Source organism: Ornithorhynchus anatinus, chromosome 7 (genome assembly GCF_004115215.2).
Source record: "Ornithorhynchus anatinus isolate Pmale09 chromosome 7, mOrnAna1.pri.v4, whole genome shotgun sequence".
Taxonomy (NCBI): Eukaryota; Metazoa; Chordata; class Mammalia; order Monotremata; family Ornithorhynchidae; genus Ornithorhynchus; species Ornithorhynchus anatinus.
Window position 1 is genome coordinate 61,055,408 of NC_041734.1, and position 18,697 is coordinate 61,074,104.

An 18,697-nucleotide genomic window follows, 5' to 3' on the forward strand; every position below is an offset into this window, starting at 1 on the left:
GACCAGACACGCTGTGGCTGGAGGAAGTTTCTCATTATCAGTCCCAGACAGCCGCTCTAATAAGAAGCTGGATAAGCACAAGGTCCCCTCAGGGGGGAGAAGAAATCGAGTTATCAGGATGATAGCAGACGGCCATCTCGGCTTCTGCAATTATTCCCCCGATCACCTGCAATTGTAATTCTGGACCCCGGGGTTTGTGGATCAATGGTTTTCTTCAAGGCTGGCTTATAAGACCCAAGCAACAATACTATCTGGCGGACTATTTGTGGATGTGTGGATTTGCAATTCATCAATCAGCGGCATTATCAAGTATCCAGCACTACCTGAGAGAATACAACAGAAGCAAGATACATGTTCTCTGCCCTCAAGAAGCTTTCAATCTAGCAAGGGTAGACTCCATCAACCTTGAATTTCTGTACTCTCAATGCTCCCCCGTGTATAACCACCCTCATCCTCTCAGTGTTCCCGTGAAGTAGAAACGGCTAAAGATGACTCTCCCCATCTTACCGATGTAGGAAACTGAGTCCGAAAGGACACACGGCAAATTGGCGGGGGAACCAGGACTAGAGTCTCAACCCTCAGACCAAAAATCTGTCACCTCCCTGTGATCCTGTCCAGCTTCTTTGGATTGAGACATTTCCGGGGTGGGGCTGGGTTAATAATAATGATGATGACAAGAAGAAGAAGAGTCATATTGAGCACTTATGTGCACAGCACTGTACTAAGTACTTGGGAGAGTACAATATAACAGAGTTGGTAGATACATTCCCAGCCCACAAGAAGCTTACACTCTATTATTATGATAATGGTATTTATTAGTAATAATGGTGACAGTATTTATTATATGCTTACTATGTGTCAAGCACTTTTTGAAGTACTGAGATATATGCAAGTTAATCACTTGGGCCTTCCGTTTAAGGAGGGAGGAGAGGTATGAATCTCCATTTTACAGCTGAGGAAACTGGGGCACAGAGAAGTTAAGTGACTTGCCCAAAGTCAAACAGAAGGCAATTGGCTGAGCTGGATTAGAACCCGGGTCCTCTGACTCCCGAGCCTGTGCTCTTTCCACCAGGCCCTGTTGCTGCTTCTATTTGTTAAGTGTTTACTATGTGCCAAGCACTTTACTAAACACTTCGGTAGATACAAGATAATCAGGTCCCACATGGGACTCTCAGTCTGAGTAGGAGGGAGAAGAGGTATTTAATCCCCATTTTGCAGATGAGGGAACTGAGGCTGAAAGGAAGTAAACTGACTGGCCCAAGGTCACCCAACAGATAAATGGTGGAGCTGGGATTAGATCCCAGGTCCCTTGACTCCCAGAGTGATGCTTTTTCCACTAGATCCCCTGGTTTCTCCTGATTGCACTAATCCTTTTTAGAGAGTCTGTGTGAGCACACTGTTCCCCTTGACCACTTCTGAGTCCCAGAGGATCAACTGAACCAAGCCAAGGTCAAGCGTGCCACCCCCCACCCCGGGTATTGCCCCCTTTACCGGCCAGCCATCGCAGGGCCCTGAACTGCCTGTAAAAGATACCTTCACAGATGCCCCTCAGTGCTCCAAGACCTCAGATAAAGAAACCCGAGTGGCCGAGAAATAAGCCAAGGAGATGGATGCTGGTCAGTCACCTTCACTCCCGTGACCTCCCCTCCCCTCTCCCGGTCCAAGACAGCAATTGTTATCTCTCACTCTGGCCCAGTCAGTCCATCGACAAGCTCAGTGGAGGGCCAGGGAGATCACGTGTCAATCTTAACTTTGGACCATCTGTTTATTGGATGGCTCCCCTGGAGCACTGGGGAGCACTTTATCCGGTGCTGCAGGTTGATGCCGGGACTTGAGGAGCTTGTTTCCAAGTGACTCTGGAGGCTTGGGGAAAGGCAAGCTCCCCGGACCAGAGCCAGGAACTACCAAGCAAACCCTCCGTGACTGGATCCGCCTCCAGCCCCAACGGCTGTTGAGGCCTGAGTCACTTCGCCCTCTTTGGAGAACAGCCTGACCTTTGCAGAAAGCAGAGAAAAGCTCAGTAATGTGGACTCGTGGGCTCAAGAGTAGAATCCTCTGCCCCCCGGCCAGTGGGCCTCTTGGGGAGCACAGCCCCAGTCTAGCCTGAGATTGCTGTCAACCAGCGAGGGGAGGCCCGACCTAAGCCATAGGGGGAGAGTCTCTGGCCGGGAACCAGCTGGACGGGCGAGGAACATCGGAGCCATTTCTGGAATGAGGAGTAAGAACCAGAGGACCAACAGTGAGACACAAGCAGGCCCTCGGACATAGCTGCCCCACCCCCACCAGCCCCAGGCCAGACTGAAGATTTCCCTCCCGTCATGGAAGCCCCAGAGGCTGAGTCTCCCATCCGGTCACAGTGAGGATGTGCATCTTCTCCGCTCCTGTCAGCCAGCTGGGTCTCTGGCTTCTCTCCCTTGCATCTCTTCTTCATAATAATAATAATAATGGCATTCGTTAAGCACTTACTATATGCTAGGCACTGTACTAAGCCCTGGGGTGGATACAAGCAAATTGGGTTGGGCCCAGTCCCTGTCCTACGTGAGCGTCACAGTCTTAATCCCCATTGTACAGATGAGGTAACTGAGGCACAGAGAAGTGAAGCAACTTGACCAAGGCCTCACAGCGGGCAAGTGGTGGAGTGGGGATTAGAAGCCATGAATTTCTGACTCCCAGGCCCGTGCTCTATCTTCTATGCCATGCTGCTTGGTTCCACCTGTCCCAGATAAGGCTCGAATGGCTCCAGGGGTCACTCCGGTGGACGGGCGGCCAGTCAGGAGGCCCAGGCGGCTGCTAAGGCCATCCACTCGGCATCTCTCCCTGCCGCCGCCTGTGTCTCCGCTTGTTTAGGGCTCTCCCGGAAATTGATGTTATGCTCGGGTCTCCAGGTCTTCCCGCCAGTCTCCTCCCTCTGGGAGACTCCTGCCTTTGGAGATGAAATGTGATTCTTTACTCAAAGCCTAGTAAATACATGTATGCCATTCCAAAAGGAAGATGAAGTCTCCCATCAAGAAAAGCACCCAAACCTTGGTTCTGAGGCACCGCGACCTACTACCTACACGGAGGAACCGATTCTAGTGGTTTGTACGACACCGCTGACACCCGCTCGACCCTGCCAGTCATCATTCTGCCGGGCGCAGAGTGGCCTGAGTGATTAGGTGGCGAAGGGAGGTAGCACTTTGCAAGACACACTTAAAGGGCAGAAGCCTTTGGTGACCAAAGGGTCCGCAGCAAGAGGGGAAGAGGGAGAAATAGAGGTTCATCCCCGTTCCCTTCATCCTCCACCTCATCCTCATCAATTGTACTTGCTGAGCACTTACTATGTGCCGAGCACTGTACTAAGTTCATGGGAGAGTGCAATACAACAGACACATTTGTTCTTATTGGCTTTGGCCTTCCCTTCAATATCTTCTACCTAAGGCACTAGCCAGATCATCCACCTCCATCCCCACAGGTAAATAGAGGAGCAAGAGGAATTTGAGATTTTGCCCCAGATTCTTCTGATCCCTTGCTTTCTTGGACCCTTCTGAGGGGTTGGAGGGAATGGGGAGGGAGAAGGGACAATTTGGACTCCTGCCTAACCCAGTCCAGGGGGGAACTAGGGGCAGGGGGCATCTGGATAACCGCTCTTGTTCTTTTTCCTCACACTGCTCACCCTTGGAACTAACAGCAAGCATCCAGGAAGAGCGTAAGTCTGGATAGCCCAAGCCGGCTCGAACCCGGCCTCCTGCTTTAGGCAAGAGGAAGTTTTGCGGCTTCTGTCGGCCATCAGTTTATATAACGGTCATTTCTGCTGTAAAGTGATAGTTGTGTTCTTGGAGAAATTGGGTTGTGGGAAAAGGGTATTACAGTAACCAGGGATTCAGTGGGAATTCTTTGGTCGGCAGGTAGAGGGCTCGAAGATACCACGATGACTGACGTTTTTAGTACAAATTACTATATTACCGTTACGTCTGACACAAGCAGAATGCTTTACATCCTTACCACTCACTGTCATTTTACCATACTGAAGACAGCAGCACTGCGTAGGCACAAGGCATCTTACGGTACGGCAAGGCTGAGGAAAAGGTTGGGAAGTATAGCAGTCTCTCACCTTTATTGACACCACAAACATACACACCGGTGTATTGATTCAATCATATTCATTTAGCGCTTACTGTATGCAAAACACCATACTAAACGCTTGGGAAAGGTACAACAATAAGCAATAAACAGTACCAATCCCTGCCCACAATTAGCTCTTCCTACACAGAATCTGCCTGCCCTACCATGAGTCGTGTTATTTATTCAGTCGTATCTATTGAGAGCTTACTGTGTGCAGAGCACTGTTCTAAGTACTTTGTTCTATCCAAATTGTCCAAAGAAAATCCACGTTATAGCAGAACTGGCTGTATTTTTAGGACATCCCCTTCTTTTCTGAACAGATCCTCTGGTCTGTGTAAGTCTGGAGTATGTGTCCACACAAGGGTTTCTTTTGGGCTGTCGCTATGCCTAGAACCATATGAGTGTCTGGATGGGAATAAGTCAGATCACCAAGGGAGACTACAGAATCTCCATCTCTGAATCTGTTTAAAATTCATTCATTTAATCGTATTTATTGAGCGCCTACTGTGTGCAGAGCACAGTACTAAGCCCTTGGGAGAATACAATACAACAATAAACAGCCACCGTCCCTATCCTCGAAGAGTTTACAGTCTAGAGGATAACTGTGGTATTTGTTAAACGCTTTTTATGTGCCAGGCACTGTACTAAGTGCTGGTATGAGTACAAGCAAATCAGGGTGGATACAGTCCCTGTCCCACATGGGGCTTATAGTCTTAATCCCCATTTTAAATATGAGATAACTGAGGGACAGAGATGTGAACTGGCTTGCCCGAGATCACACAGCAGACAAGTGACGGAGCCGGAATTAGAACCCGTGACCTTCTGACTCCCAGGCCCGTGCTCTACCCACTATACCGTGCTGGTTGTTTGTGGTTTGATGTGTGTTTGTCGGGAAGCCTGTTCTGCGGAGCCTTCAGGGGGTTGCCCGGGGGTTTCTTTTGGTGAGGTCAATCAATCAATTGTATTTATTGAGTGCGCACTGTGTGCAGAGCACTGTACTAAGCACTTGGGAGAATGCACAAGTCATCAGACTACCCCTGGTCTCAAGCATCCCTTTAGGCTTCAAGTCACCAGGGTACTGGAGGCTCTGCAATGCAGAAAAGTTGCAGGAGCCTGATGGGTTCTGCTTCTGTGTGCTCTCTCAGTACTGCAGCCCCCAACCATCACCAAACAGTCAGTGAAGGACTACATCGTGGACCCTCGGGACAACATATTCATCGAGTGCGAAGCTAAAGGGAATCCATTTCCCAGGTAAGCGCGAGTGTCATAGCATTCCAGATGTGGAAATGTCATTGTGAGGTTATCTCATCCATCCCTCAGCCCCCCAGGAAGGACTGCCCTTAAGTCATCTGAGCATATGGTGGATCTGCCCCGATCGTAGGCTTTTATAGAAGGTCTAGGTCTCCCCTACTTCCCTCAGATGGCAAGTCCTTTGGTTCTGACCTCGGGAGGTTGAGAAGCAGCAGGTATCTGGAGTGGCCCCTCTGGATCCTTGCTCTCCCTCCTCCTTCTGAGGGCAGAGTGGGCCTCCTCACGCCCTGCTGAAGACCTGGCCCAGAGCAGACAGAGCCCCACCTGAGGGATGGATGAATGAGAGGCCCAGGGAAGATCACAAAGGGCAGCGGCATCCCCTGGCCATCCCTGCTGTGAGAAGCAGCATGACTTAGTGGATAGAGTACACTTCTGGGAGTCAGGAGGACCTGGGTTCTAAATCTGACTCTGCCACATGTCCGCTGTGTGACCTTGGGCAAGTCAGTAAACTTCTCTGAGCCTCAATTACCTCATCTATAAAATGGAGATTAAAAGTGTGAGCCCTATGTGGGGCAGGGACTTTGTCCAACCTGGTTAACTTATATCTACCCCAGCATTTAGAACAGTGCTTGGCATCTAGTAAGTGCTTAACCCGTACAGTTATTATTATTATTGCCCACCCCCGGCATCGGTTGGTGGTCGCTGGCCGGCTGGCAGAGAGGGAGACTGGCTCCCCCCAGAACTCTGAGCCCCAAATGGGAGAGGAGGTTGCAGCACACTCCCCCTCTACAGTCCAAACTGCAATCCTGAGGGGTTGCTGCTTTGTCACCTGTGGAAGTGAGGGTAGCTGGGGTGCAGGGCTGGGTCCACCTTGCCTGTGGTTCGAGACAAATAATGATGGTATTTGTTAAGCACTTACAGTGTAACAGAGCACTGTACTAGGCTCTGGGGTAGATACAAGTTTATCAAGTTGGACACAGTCCCTGTCCCACATGGGGCTTAGGGAGAACAGGTGTTGAATCTCCATTTTTACAGGTGAAGAAACTGAGGTGAAGGTAAGTGACTTGCCCATGGTCACAACACAGGCAAAGGGCAGAGTCGGAATTAGAACTTAGATCCTCTGACTCCTAGGCCTGTACCCTTTCCACTACTGATGTAATCAGCTCGCTGCCTGATTTCTGACTAAGGGTTGTTCATTCATTCATTCACTAGTATTTATGGAGCGCTTACTATGTGCAGAGCACTGTACTAAGCGCTTGGAATGTACAATTCGGTAACAGATAGAGACAATCCCTGCCCATTGACGGGCTTACAGTCTTGGTGTGGACGCTAGTGATAGTCAAGTCCCCAGGGGACTGTATGAGCGCACACCTGGACCCCACCACCTCCTCTTCATCCACCCCCTCTCTGCACCCCGTTTCACCTCCCACAGCTTCCTCTGGACCCGCAACAGCAAATTCTTCAACATCGCCAAGGACCCCCGAGTGACGATGCAGCGCCGGTCTGGTACGCTAGTGATCGACTTCCGCAGCGGCGGGCGGCCCGAGGAGTACGAGGGCGAGTACCAGTGCTCTGCCCGCAACAACCTCGGCACGGCCCTGTCCAACAAGATCCGCCTGCAGGTGTCAAGTGAGTGAGGCAGCAGCCGGGGCACCGTGGCAGGCTGGACCAGACCCAACAATACCCTGGGAGAGCGTCCCGTCTGGAGGCCGGGCCCCCATTCCCAGACCGCAACTTCCTAGCCTTGGGCCTTCCCACCCACCTGCCTGGGTGCAGCCCACCTAGACTGATGGGAGACCCTCCAAGCCCTAGCCACTTCCAGAGAAGGAAGCCCTGTGTAGACTGAATTCAGAGAGCCCTCCAACCATCCGTGTGCTGGGCATCGCATCATCAGCTGGACAAGCTCACCCGCTGGGCCAGGCTTAGTCCGTCCGAGGGGCAGCGGGCCGGAAGGTCGGGGGCCAGGTGAAGATAGCGGGAGGCCTGGGACTGGGGAAAAGATAGCATAGCCAACAGCCTCGAGAGTGTGTTGCCCTGTGTCCCTGAGTGCGAGAAAGCAGGGGGGCCAAGAGAAACAAAAGCAGACACTTTCTCTGTTTCTCCTTCCACCCCTCTTCTCTTCCCTTCTTTTCTTTCCCTTCCCCCATCCCTTTTTCCTCTTCCTCTTCTTCCTTCACTGCTCACCTCCTATTTCTTGCAGAGTCCCCCTTATGGCCCAAGGAGAGCCTGGATCCTGTCGTGGTTCAGGAAGGGAACCCCTTGACGCTCCAGTGCAACCCCCCACCTGGACTCCCATCCCCAGTCATCTTCTGGATGAGCAGTTGTAAGTCAGGAACGAGCTGCGGGTTGGGGCTTCGGTGGGCCGGACCTGCTTGGGGCAACTCACAGACAACTGCAGGTGGCCCTCTGGGGAATCATGGAGCCTGTTGTTCAAGGAATAGGCTAGCGGGAGGTGGCGGCCTTTCAAGGCTCAGCCAGCCAAAGCAGGGTGGGTGTTTAATTTCTATTTAGCTTAGGTTCGCTGGTCCCGGGGAACGGGTGGCTGACGGGAGCAGCGGAGATGGGAGGAAGCAGGCAGCTTGGATATTTCATGGGGGAAGAACGGTGGCAGGGAGACAAGAGTAGAAGAACAAGGAATCCCAATTCTAGGTCTGTTTTCAGTCCTGGCTGGGTGACTCTCAGTGCCTCATTTAACCTCTCACCTCCCTTAACCTAAGGCAAGAGTCACAGGAAGGCTGTGGGCATGTATAAGAGAACAAGGAAGGGGTTTTTGAGAACTCCAGGACAACCAAAGAAGGGTTCATTTAGCCATGTTAAATAAATATCCCCAAATCTGCCAGTCCAGGGAGAATATTTTCTCAGCCGGTTCTCTTCTGCCAAGAAACATCCAGTAAAGTAGATATGAAAATGAATGAAAATCAGCATTTGCTATATCACTTCCCGGACCCAAGCTGTTACCGAGGGCAAGCAGGAGAATGTATTGCTTGCTCTTAGAATTGAAGCTGCCCAGTTTTTCTTGGGTACAGACAACTCTGGTCATTGCTGGAGCTTGCCGGTCCCAGGACCGGCCACATGGCCACCCAGGGATCCTCCGGGGACCAACCCACCCCTGGTGACAGCCCCCTGTTTCCTGCAGCCATGGATCCCATCGTCCAGGACAAGCGGGTTTCCCAGGGCCAGAACGGGGACCTTTACTTCTCCAACGTCATGCTGCAGGACACCCAGACCGACTACAGCTGCAATGCGCGCTTTCACTTCACCCACACCATCCAGCAGAAAAACCCCTTCACACTCAAGGTCCTGACCAGTAAGTGTTTGGAATTCCCCTCCCCGACCTGGGAGGCTTGGGACAGCTCTTGTCGAGGGAGAGAGGGAAGAAGGGAAAGGATGGAAGGGAGGAAGGGGAGATACTGGCAGCTGCTGTAGCTGTGCATAGAGAAATTTTGTCTCCTGAGGATGGAAGTTGACCTTTAATCTCAGCCCAACTATTTCCCCATCGGACAGGCCACTTCCTCGCCCTGGTTGACTGAAGGCACCATCCATCCTCTGTTTGATTGGAGTACTGACAAGGGTTTGGTATCCCTAAGCCATTCCTGGGCATCCCAGGAGGACGGGTCAGAGGAAAGCTTTTTGACTGCTTCTCCTGCATGGGCCCCTGCATCTGCCGCAGTCTACCGCCCCCTCTAATCCTTCTTCTGCCTCCAGCCCACTCCTTCATCACCCCCAGGGCCTTCTTGGCACCCAGGCTGAGGTGCAAGTGGGTAGAGAGAGCAACAGGGACCCATCACCGAGCAGTAATGGCGGCTTGATGGCCATGGGAGCAGTGTGACCTAGTGGATAGAGCATGGGCCTGAGAGTCAGAAGGACCTCAGTTCTAATCCCAGCTCCACCACTTGTCTGCTCTGTGATCTTGGGCAAGTCACTTCACTTTTCTGTGGCTCAGTTCCCTCATCTGTAAAATGGAGGTTCAGTCATGGGAGCCCCTGGAGCAGCAAGAAATGCTACCGTGGCAATGGATACTCTGGGGGGAGACTGGTGGCCACTGTCAACTGAACTGCTGGCTTTTGGATGTAGGGGTGGACTCGGTGGGTGCCGGGACACAGAGCGTTTCTCTCGGGAGAGAGGAGAGGTCGTGGCAGGTCCCAAGGGTTACACAAAAGAATCTAGTTCTCAGCAATATAAACAGTGGCCAGGATGGCTAAAATACCTAATTAGCATACAGAGACCCAAATTCTGCTTCCTCTGGAGTCTAGAAGAGCTGCAGGGGATGAGGAGGGGTTGGCCAGGGAGGACCTCTTCCCCAGACCATCCCGGAGCCTCACGTTCCAGAACACGCTGGCTCCTCTTGGCCCATAAGTCATGTCAAGCTTGCTTTGGCTTGTTTCTTGCCTGTTCTCTCCAATCAATCAACCAATCGATAGTATTTATTGAGTGCTTACTGTGTTCAGGGCACTATAATAAGCACTTGGGAAAATATAACAGATTTAGTAGATGCAATCTGTGCGTACAAGGAACTCCTGTCTACAGGGGTCAAAGCTTGAGGGTTAGATTGAGTCACTGCCCCCATCCTTCTCTAAAGCCAGCGGCAACTGGGGGCAGCATTAGAAAGCATATGGTGGGAAGGGAACAAAGTGGGGTGGAGGGACCCTCACCCGCTCCTGGGGCCTGCTGGGGCCCTTTACTCTCCAGGTGTTTACTTTGGTGGGGTGGACACAGAATGCAGAGAGGTTGGTCAGGTTGCTCAGTTCAGTTCTCGGTGGGGAGGAGAGGCTGAGCTCATCTCAGCCAGGGGTTGGAACCTCTCTGAATAGGCATAGCGGGAGCAAAGTCCTGTTGGGCTGAGTGCCAGAGAGCAGAGGGGTTTTCTCGGGTGGAGGGAGTCGAGGCCAGTGTGCGATCTCCAGTTTGGGAGGGCTTGTTTGGAGGGATATGTGGACCCCTCCATCCTGATTCCCCAGTGCCTGTGAGCCCCTGCAGAGGCAAAGGTGGGCCCAGGGCACTCAGCTTTCCAAATGCGGAAGGAAGCTTCCCCGGAGTGGGAGAGAAGGAGGGTGTGAATGAGTGGAGACAAGGAGAGACTAGGTGTCTATCGGAGGTAATGCCGAAGCAAAACATGAACCTGACGTAGGGAAGCGTTCACTGGGCTTGGGAGGGAGAGTGGTTGTGGTTCATTCATTCCTTTCAATCATATTTATTGAGTGCTTTTTGTGTGCAAAGCACTGTACTAACCGCTTATTCCCTTAGAGCCAGTTGGGCTAGGCAGATGTGGCCCAAGGCAACATCTTAAGAGTTGCCTCTTAACACCAGCATTAATCGGTGGGAGATTATCTGGTCTGGTCTGATAATAATCATAATAATTGTGGTATATGTTAAGCACTTGCTGTGCGTCAAGCACTGTACTAAGCACTGGAGGTAGGTACAAGATAATCAGGTCCCACATGAGGCTCACAGTCTAAGTAGGAGGGAGGGCAGGTATTGAATCCCCATTTTACAGATGAGGTCATTAAGGCCTGGAACAGTTAAAATCAGACCTCTGTGGTATTTGTTAAGTACTCATTATGTGCCAGGTTACCAACCTGACAACCTTGCATCTACCCCAGTGCTTAGAACAGTGCTTGGCACCTAGTAAGTACTTACCAAATACCATAATTATTATTATTACTGTACTAAGTACTGGGTTAGATACAGGGTTGTCAGGTTGGACACAGTCCCTGACTTGCATGGGGCTCAGAATCGTAATCTCCATTTTACAGATGAAGTAACTGAGGCACAGAGAAGTTAAGTGACTTGTCTGCTGTGTGGCTTTGGACAAGTGGCAGAGCCAGGATTAGAACCCAGGTCCTTATGACTCCAAGGCCCGTGCTCTATCCACTAGGCCATGCTGCTTCTCTATATTCTGGGATAAGGAATTATTCTGATATTGAAACGTGCTTTAGTGAAACCTATTTCAATTGCTAGAGACAATTTTTTGTGTTGTTTATTAAACGCCTGCAATGTCAGGCACTGTACTAAGCACTGAGGTTGATACCAGCTAATCAGTTTGGACACTGTCCGTGTCCCACTATATAGAGGCAGAAGGCACAATCAGTAGTGTTTATTGAAACCCTACAGTGTGCAGAGCTCTGTGTTGAGCACTTGGGAAACCCCTTCACCTCTCCGCAGCTAAACCCTCTTTTCCCCCTTTCCCTCTGCTCCTCCCCCTCTCCCTTCCCATCCCCTCAGCACTGTACTCGTCCGCTCAACTGTATATATTTTCATTACCCTATTTATTTTGTTAATGAAATGTACATCGCCTCGATTCTATTTAGTTGCCATTGTTTTTACGAGATGTTCTTCCCCTCGACTCTATTTATCGCCATCGTTCTCGTCTGTCCGTCTCCCCCGATTAGACCGTAAGCCCGTCAAACGGCAGGGGCTGTCTGTATCTGTTGCCGACTTGTTCATTCCAAGCGCTTAGTACAGTGCTCTGCACATAGGAAGCGCTCAATAAGTACTATTGAATGAATACTATAGAGATAGAAGACACAATCAGTCCGTCGGTAATGTTTACTGAGCACATCCTGTGTACAGAGCAATTCATTCATTCAATAGTGTTTATTGAGTGCTTACTATGTGCAGAGCACTGTACTAAGCGCTTGAAATGTACAATTTGGCAACAGATACAGACAATCCCTGCCCAATGACAGGCTCACAGTCTAATTGAGCAATGTGCTAAGCACTATAGAGGAAGAAGACACAGTCAACCAGTAGTGTTTATTGAGCACCTACTGTGAGCAGAGCACTGTGCTAACACTTCAGAGAGTACAGTGGAACTAGTAGACACGATCCTTGCCGTCAAATAATTTACAGTCTAGAGGGGGAGGTAGACACAACGCCTTTCTGGCTTGTGGACTACCAGCTCTCTGTTGCAGCGGATTTTGCATTCCCCTGGAAAGAAATCCTCTCCTGAAACAGACGGAAAGACACCAAGGACATGGTAGTGGAAACAGTGGTTGGGGAGACCCCAAGAGGTTCTATGCCCTAAACATGTAGGGAAAAGGGAAGGAAAGTTGGGAAAGGGGCAAGAAGGGAGAGAGGAAACAAGACTGCACATCTGGAATTCACCTTCTGAGTTTTGTCCTCATGGTGGAAAGAGCACGGGCTTGGGAGTCAGAGCTCATGGGTTCGAATCCCAGCTCCACCTCCTGTCAGCTGTGTGACTGTGGGCAAGTCACTTAACTTCTCTGGGCCTCAGTTCCCTCATCTGTAAAATGGGGATTAAGACTGTGAGCCTCACGTGGGACAACCTGATTACCCTGTATCTACCCCAGCGCTTAGAACAGTGCTCTGCACATAGTAGGCGCTTAACAAATACCAACATTATTATGGTGATTCCACCTTGGGGAGAGAGCCAGAAATGGTGGTCCAGTGCTTTCTGTCGGTTCTCCATCGAGAAGAAATGTCCTAGGAGGTTTGGCTCAAAAATGGACACAGTGACCTCCCAGGACTTTACCCTTGATGGCTACAGAGAGCCCTGATTCCAGCCCGCATCTGCTGTTTTTCCATTCATATGGGTTTGTTTGGCCTTGTCCTTGAGCAACCTCCTCTGTTTGGATTCATTATTTTCTATTCTCCCAATCCCCACTCTCACCAGCTGCTGTTTATCCGCAGGAACGGCTTCCAGACAGGGAGGCCTGAAGGGTCTCTGCCAGAGTCAGCCGGACTATAGCATCCCCTGGAAAGGAAGCCGGCACGGGGGTTGTTAATTGTGGCATTTGTTACAGCGTACCGGGCACTGTATTAAGCGCTGGGGTGGGTACAAGCAAATTGGGTTAGACACAGTCCCTGTCCCACCGGGGGCTTAGAGTCTCTGGGAGTCCAAAGGTCACGGGTTCTAATCACCAGCTCTGCCACTTGTCTGCTCTGTGACCTCAGGCTAGTCACTTGACTTCTCTGTACTTTAGTCATCTCATCTGTAAAATGGGAATTAAAACTGTGAGCCCATGTGGGGCAGGGACCGTGTCCAGCCTGATTAGCTTGTATCTACCCCAACGCTTAGTGCAGTGCCTGGCACACAGTATGCGCTTAACAGATGGAATTTTTAAAAAGTCAGCAATCACCATGTCTCTTCTCTCTGACCATCACCTTCCATATGCTGGAAGACAGATTAGTCCCCTCATCACCCTCAGCCTCACCCTCCAAGCCCAGTACTCCCAATAGAGCAGTGGGACCTGAGGCAGGAGCCCAAACCTGAGAGTCAGAGGATCCAGGTTCTAGTTCCTGCTCTGCCACTTGCCTGATGTGTGACTTTGGGCAAGTCACTTCACTTCTCTGGACCTCAGTTTCCTGATCTGTAAAATGAGGAGTCAATACTTGTTCTCCCTCCTACTTCGACTGTGAGCCTAGTGTGGGACAGTGACTGTGTCCAACCTAAAGATCTTATATCATTCAGTACTTGGCACGTAGAAAGCGCTTAGCAAATACCATTATTATTATTGTTATTATTGGTGATTTATCATTTTGAGGGGTTGAATCATGTCTAAGGGTGAATTTTGGATGGGTAGATAATAGATGAGGAGAGCGTGCTCTCAAGGTCACTCATCAAGGGAACTATCGGGATTGTGTCCAATCAGATCACCTTATATTTATCCCACTGCTCAGCACAGAGTGGGTGCATAATAAATACCAGCACCACCACTCGTGGAGTCTCCTGGAGAGTAGGCCCTTTCCTCCTTAGAGCTAGTAATAATAATAATAATGTTAGTGGTATTTAAGTGCTTACTCTGTGCCAGGTACTGTACTAAGAACTGGGGTAAATACAAGATAATTGAGTTCCTTGACCCACATAGGGCTCATGGTATTAATCCCCATTTTATAGATGAGGCAACTGAGGCACAGAGATGTGAAGTGACTTCCCCGAGATCGCACGGCAGACAAGTGCCAGAGCCGGGATTAGAGCCCAGGTTCTCTTGACTCCCGGGCCTTTGCTCTATCCACTAGGCCAATAACACTGTTTGTGCCAAAGCAGGATATTTTAGCGTGGGATAGGACCAGAATACTATGGGAGACTAAGGGAACAGAATGCCATAATGAGCTGGGAATTGGTCTCTGCAGGAATGACTGTACTATAATACTGGTTCATTAGCAGTGCAGAGGGAGCTAATTGTAGCTGTTTAAAGTTCACTGTTTCCACTTCTGGTACCAATGATTGATGTATAAACAGCTATTTCCTCTTGAATGCTAATGAAGTCCTGGTACGGTGTCAGAGAAGTGCCCACCTAACTTGGGTGCTAGAATTGCTTTCCAGGTGGCATCTCTGGGCCAGCTACATTATCTCCACGGGTCAGAATGGAGTCCCAAACTCCGGGAATCAATCAGTTGTATTTATTGAGCGCTTACTGGGTACAGAGCACTTTATTAAGCACTTGGGAAAGTACAATAGAACAATATAACAGAGGTGGTGAACACATCCCCTTCCTAGTCAACCAATCAATGGTATTGAGGTGATGAATCATGTCTAAGAAAGGGTGGATTTTACTGCGTGCAGAGCACTGTACCAAGTGCTTGGGAGAGTACAACAGACACATTTGCTGCCCACAACGAGCTTACAGTCTAGAGGGGGAGACAGACATTAATATAAATAAATGATAGGGATCTTTATGTAAGTGCTTTGGGCCTGAGGAGGGGGTGGGTAAGGGGAGCAGATCAAAGTGACGCAGAAAGAAGTGGGAGAAAAGGAAAGGAGGACTTAGTTGGGAAAGGCCCACAAGGAGATTATAGTCTGGGGAAGGACAAGCTTCCTCAACCATCTGTCCTACAAGCCATGCTGAGAAACAACCAGGACCTGTCCTGAACTAGCTCCTCCTCTTGTGGACCGGTCAGACCGGTGGGACCGACCAGCAGGAGAACGCCCTTGGTTTATCTGCTTCTCTGCGTGGCCTGGTCAGCCGGTCCCTACCTGGCCCAGTTGACCCCCCCAGAGAATGAGTGGATGCTGTGTTCTCTTCCAGCTCGAGGAGTCGCGGAGAGAACGCCCAGCTTCATGCATCCCCAGGGGACGTCAAGCAGCCAGATGGTGCTCAGGGGCACGGACCTGCTGCTGGAATGCATCGCTTCAGGAGTGTATGTACCTTTCCGGCTAGATTGATGCCCACCCTCGGGGCCTTCTGGGGGGAGTGGGGGCCCGTCTCCCAGCGGGCTGAGCTTCCTGGATCATGGGCCTTCCTGCAGGAGAAGGATCCAGAAGATCTTGTCGGATCAGGGGTTGGGAGTGGGTTATGTGACATGGCTAGCAAAATTGACCCAACCCCAGGAGGGGAAAGGGAATTCCCAGATCTCACAAGCTTCCATCCCATTCCTCTCACCATCTATGGAACTGGTGGTACTAAGGTTTTAGGGTGGGGAACTTTCCTCCGGATGAATCCCTCATATCCTTTAGACATCCTTACGGCAGGACTGGGGACCAGAGTGGGCACCTGTGTTCTTTGTCCCTAGTTGCAGACCCTCGCTGGTATTTCAGTGGCATGGCCCCTGTTGGGCTCAGTTAGATGTTCTAGGAATCACTGCCGGAGGGCAGAAGTAGCCACCTCCCTGCATTTTGGACCCCCTTGGGGCTGCGAGCAAAGGCGCTAATTTCTCATTTTCAGTTCAGGGTCTGAAAAGAGGCAGAAACTTTAGGGAAAATTAAGGCTGCGTCAGGGCAGTCTCCACAGAACTAACTGGATCAGAAAATCTGCCACTTGGGGTCTCGTCAGCCATGGTGGGGAATTCTCAGGTCTGTCAGAGCCCTGAGGCAAGTGTACTGGGAGACCAACCGAGGCCGCCATGTGGGTGCCCTCTCCCCCCCAAGCACTCCCAGCAACTGGGCACCTAATGTCCCCACCCACGACCTTTCCAACCCTGCCGCTCACCCTACTGTTATCATCAAAAAAATGAGGCAGACCACGGGATCAGGCCACCTCCGTCCTGAGCCCGTTAACGTGCTGCATGACCTTGGGTTTGAACATCAATCCATCAGTCAATAAGTGGTATTTATTGAGCACTAACTGTGTGCAGAGCACTATACTAAATGCTTGGGAGAATGCAGTAGACTGTAAGCTCATTGTGGCAGGGAATGTGTCTGTTAAATTGTTATATCGTACTCTCCCCAGCACTTAGTATGGTGCTCTGCACACAGTAAACACTCAATATAATCGATTGGGAGCGACGACCTCTGTCAAGGAACTTACACTCCAGTGGGTAATCAATGGTTTTGAGGACTTACAGTGTGCAGAGCACTGTAATAAGTACTTTGGTGAGTATAACAGAGTTCGGAGGCCTGATCCCCATTTACAAGGAGCTTACAGTCCAGTGAGCAGTCAGTCAGTTAAAGATATTTATTGAACACTTACTGTGTGCAGAGCACTGTACTAAGCTCTGGGATAGTACAATAGAATCGAGTCGGCAGCCACAACTCCTGCCCTTAAAGAGCTCACAGGCTAGTGGGAGAGACTTTAAAACGAACTAGAGATAGCTATACCAGCTTCCTCCTCCACCCTATAAACCCGCTGTCACATTCGAGAATGGGACCCGAACCCTTATAGGTCCCTGAGCCCCAATCCCACAGGAACAAAAAGTTCTCCAGAGAGAAGCAGCGTGGCCTATTGGAAAGAGCCCGGGCCCGGGAGTCAGAGGACCTGGGTTCTAATCCCAGCTCCGCCACTTGTCTTCTTTGTGATGATGGATGGGCAAGTCGCTTCACTTCTTTGGATCTCGGTTCCCTCATCTGCAAAATGGGGATTCAATACCTGTTTTGCTTACTGTGAACGCCATGTGGTACCTAATTATTTTGTATCTACCCTAGCGCTTAATACAGTGCTTCGGGCATAATAATAATTGGGGCTTTTGCTTAAGGCTTACTATTATTTTTAGATGTGGTTTCATTCATTCATTTGTATTTATTGAGTGCTTACTGTGTGCAGAGCATTGAACTAAGCACTTGGGAAACTACCGTATAACAAAAAACAGACATGTTCCCGGGCCAAAATGAGCTTAGAGTCTAGAGGTTTGGGGTGGCACGACCCAGCGTTCATCTTGGCTCTTGGCATTCCCGAACCCAACCTCCCAAATTTCCCCTAGCCCAGCGCCAGACATCGCCTGGCACAAGAAAGGGGGTGACCTTCCAGCTGGCAAGGTCAAGTTTGAAAACTTCAACAAGGCCCTGCGCATTATCAATGTCTCAGAGGAGGACTCGGGGGAGTATTTCTGCCTCGCCTCCAACAAGATGGGCAGCATCCGGCACACGATCTCGGTGAGAGTGAAGGGTACGTTGTGTGTATTTTTCATTATGATTATTTTGCCAATCCAGCCCGCCCCGATCCTCACTCCGAGCGTGGGGATCCTGTGTGAGACAGTGTGGCGCAGGGATCTGCCCTCCTTCCTTCCCCCTCCAAGGCCCCAACCAGGCTGCTCTCTTCCTTTTGTGTTGGGGGGCTAGGTTAGAGACGGGAGAGACCTCGCCCATCTCCTGGGGGCTCCCGGGGCTGGTAACACCAAGTAAATTCTCCCCCCATCACCACGCGATCCGTGAGGCATGACACTCAATTTTTTTTTTCCATTTTGCTTTCCTGTTCCGTGGTGTGTGACGTCTCTCTGCCTCGTGGTGTCTGTCTGTGTGTGTGTATAACGACGTTTCTTTCCGAAAGAGGGAGTCATTTCTTAGTCCAGCTCACCCTACATCGAATGAGGCCTGGACAGGGTGGAGTTTGCACAGATCTTGCAAATAAGCACAGAGTCACCAACCCACCCGGTGTCACCAGCCCGTCCTCCCCAGAGGAGGCTCAGTAACTCCCTCGGTGGCCCTGGCCCCGAATCGCGAACTCGGGGTGCTGTGGCGAGCAGATGTCCGCGAGGCTGAGCTAATGAAAACTGAGCCTTTACCTGTCCCGGGCCAGCATGATCGGAGCCCTGTAGCTTCTCGGTATCGGCTGTGTCTGCTAGGAGGGACAGCTGGATCCAGGGTTGCTTTTCTGCTGGAGCTTGGCATCAGGGCTGGCGGGCCCTGGGGCTTCTGGCTTGAGACCGCCATAGACCGCTGCCGACTGACTCCCCACGTGTCTGCTCTTGTCTTAAAGCGGCTCCCTACTGGCTGGATGAACCGAAAAACCTCATCTTGGCTCCCGGAGAAGATGGGAGGGTGGTGTGTCGGGCCAATGGGAACCCCAAACCGACTGTCCAGTGGCTGGTGAATGGGGAACCCCTGGAAGGTAATGAATATCCCATCAGGTTTGCCCTCTTCCTCTCTCTTCTGACCCTCTCAACATTCTCCCTCAACCCTCTTCCTCCCCAGGCCCCGTGCTCACCCCATCCCAGGAAGGGGAATCTTTGA

General features: G+C 50.8%; 1 protein-coding gene across 22 annotated transcripts in view; it reads left to right on the plus strand.

Moving 5' to 3' along the window:
- The window catches only part of NFASC (neurofascin), a 105,853-nt gene that overhangs the window by 30,113 nt on the left and 57,043 nt on the right, over positions 1–18,697 (plus strand). For 17 of the 22 annotated variants that reach the window (XM_039912716.1, XM_029068706.2, XM_039912708.1 and 14 more), the window contains exons 3-10: positions 3,668–3,685; positions 5,247–5,352; positions 6,785–6,981; positions 7,553–7,675; positions 8,489–8,659; positions 15,342–15,453; positions 17,449–17,633; positions 18,444–18,575. In XM_039912716.1, coding sequence (XP_039768650.1) covers positions 3,668–3,685; positions 5,247–5,352; positions 6,785–6,981; positions 7,553–7,675; positions 8,489–8,659; positions 15,342–15,453; positions 17,449–17,633; positions 18,444–18,575 — 1,044 coding nt within the window. The remainder of the gene's footprint in view (positions 1–3,667; positions 3,686–5,246; positions 5,353–6,784; positions 6,982–7,552; positions 7,676–8,488; positions 8,660–15,341; positions 15,454–17,448; positions 17,634–18,443; positions 18,576–18,697) is intronic. The other 5 variants (XM_039912709.1, XM_039912724.1, XM_039912720.1 and 2 more) reach the window with 1 other exon arrangement.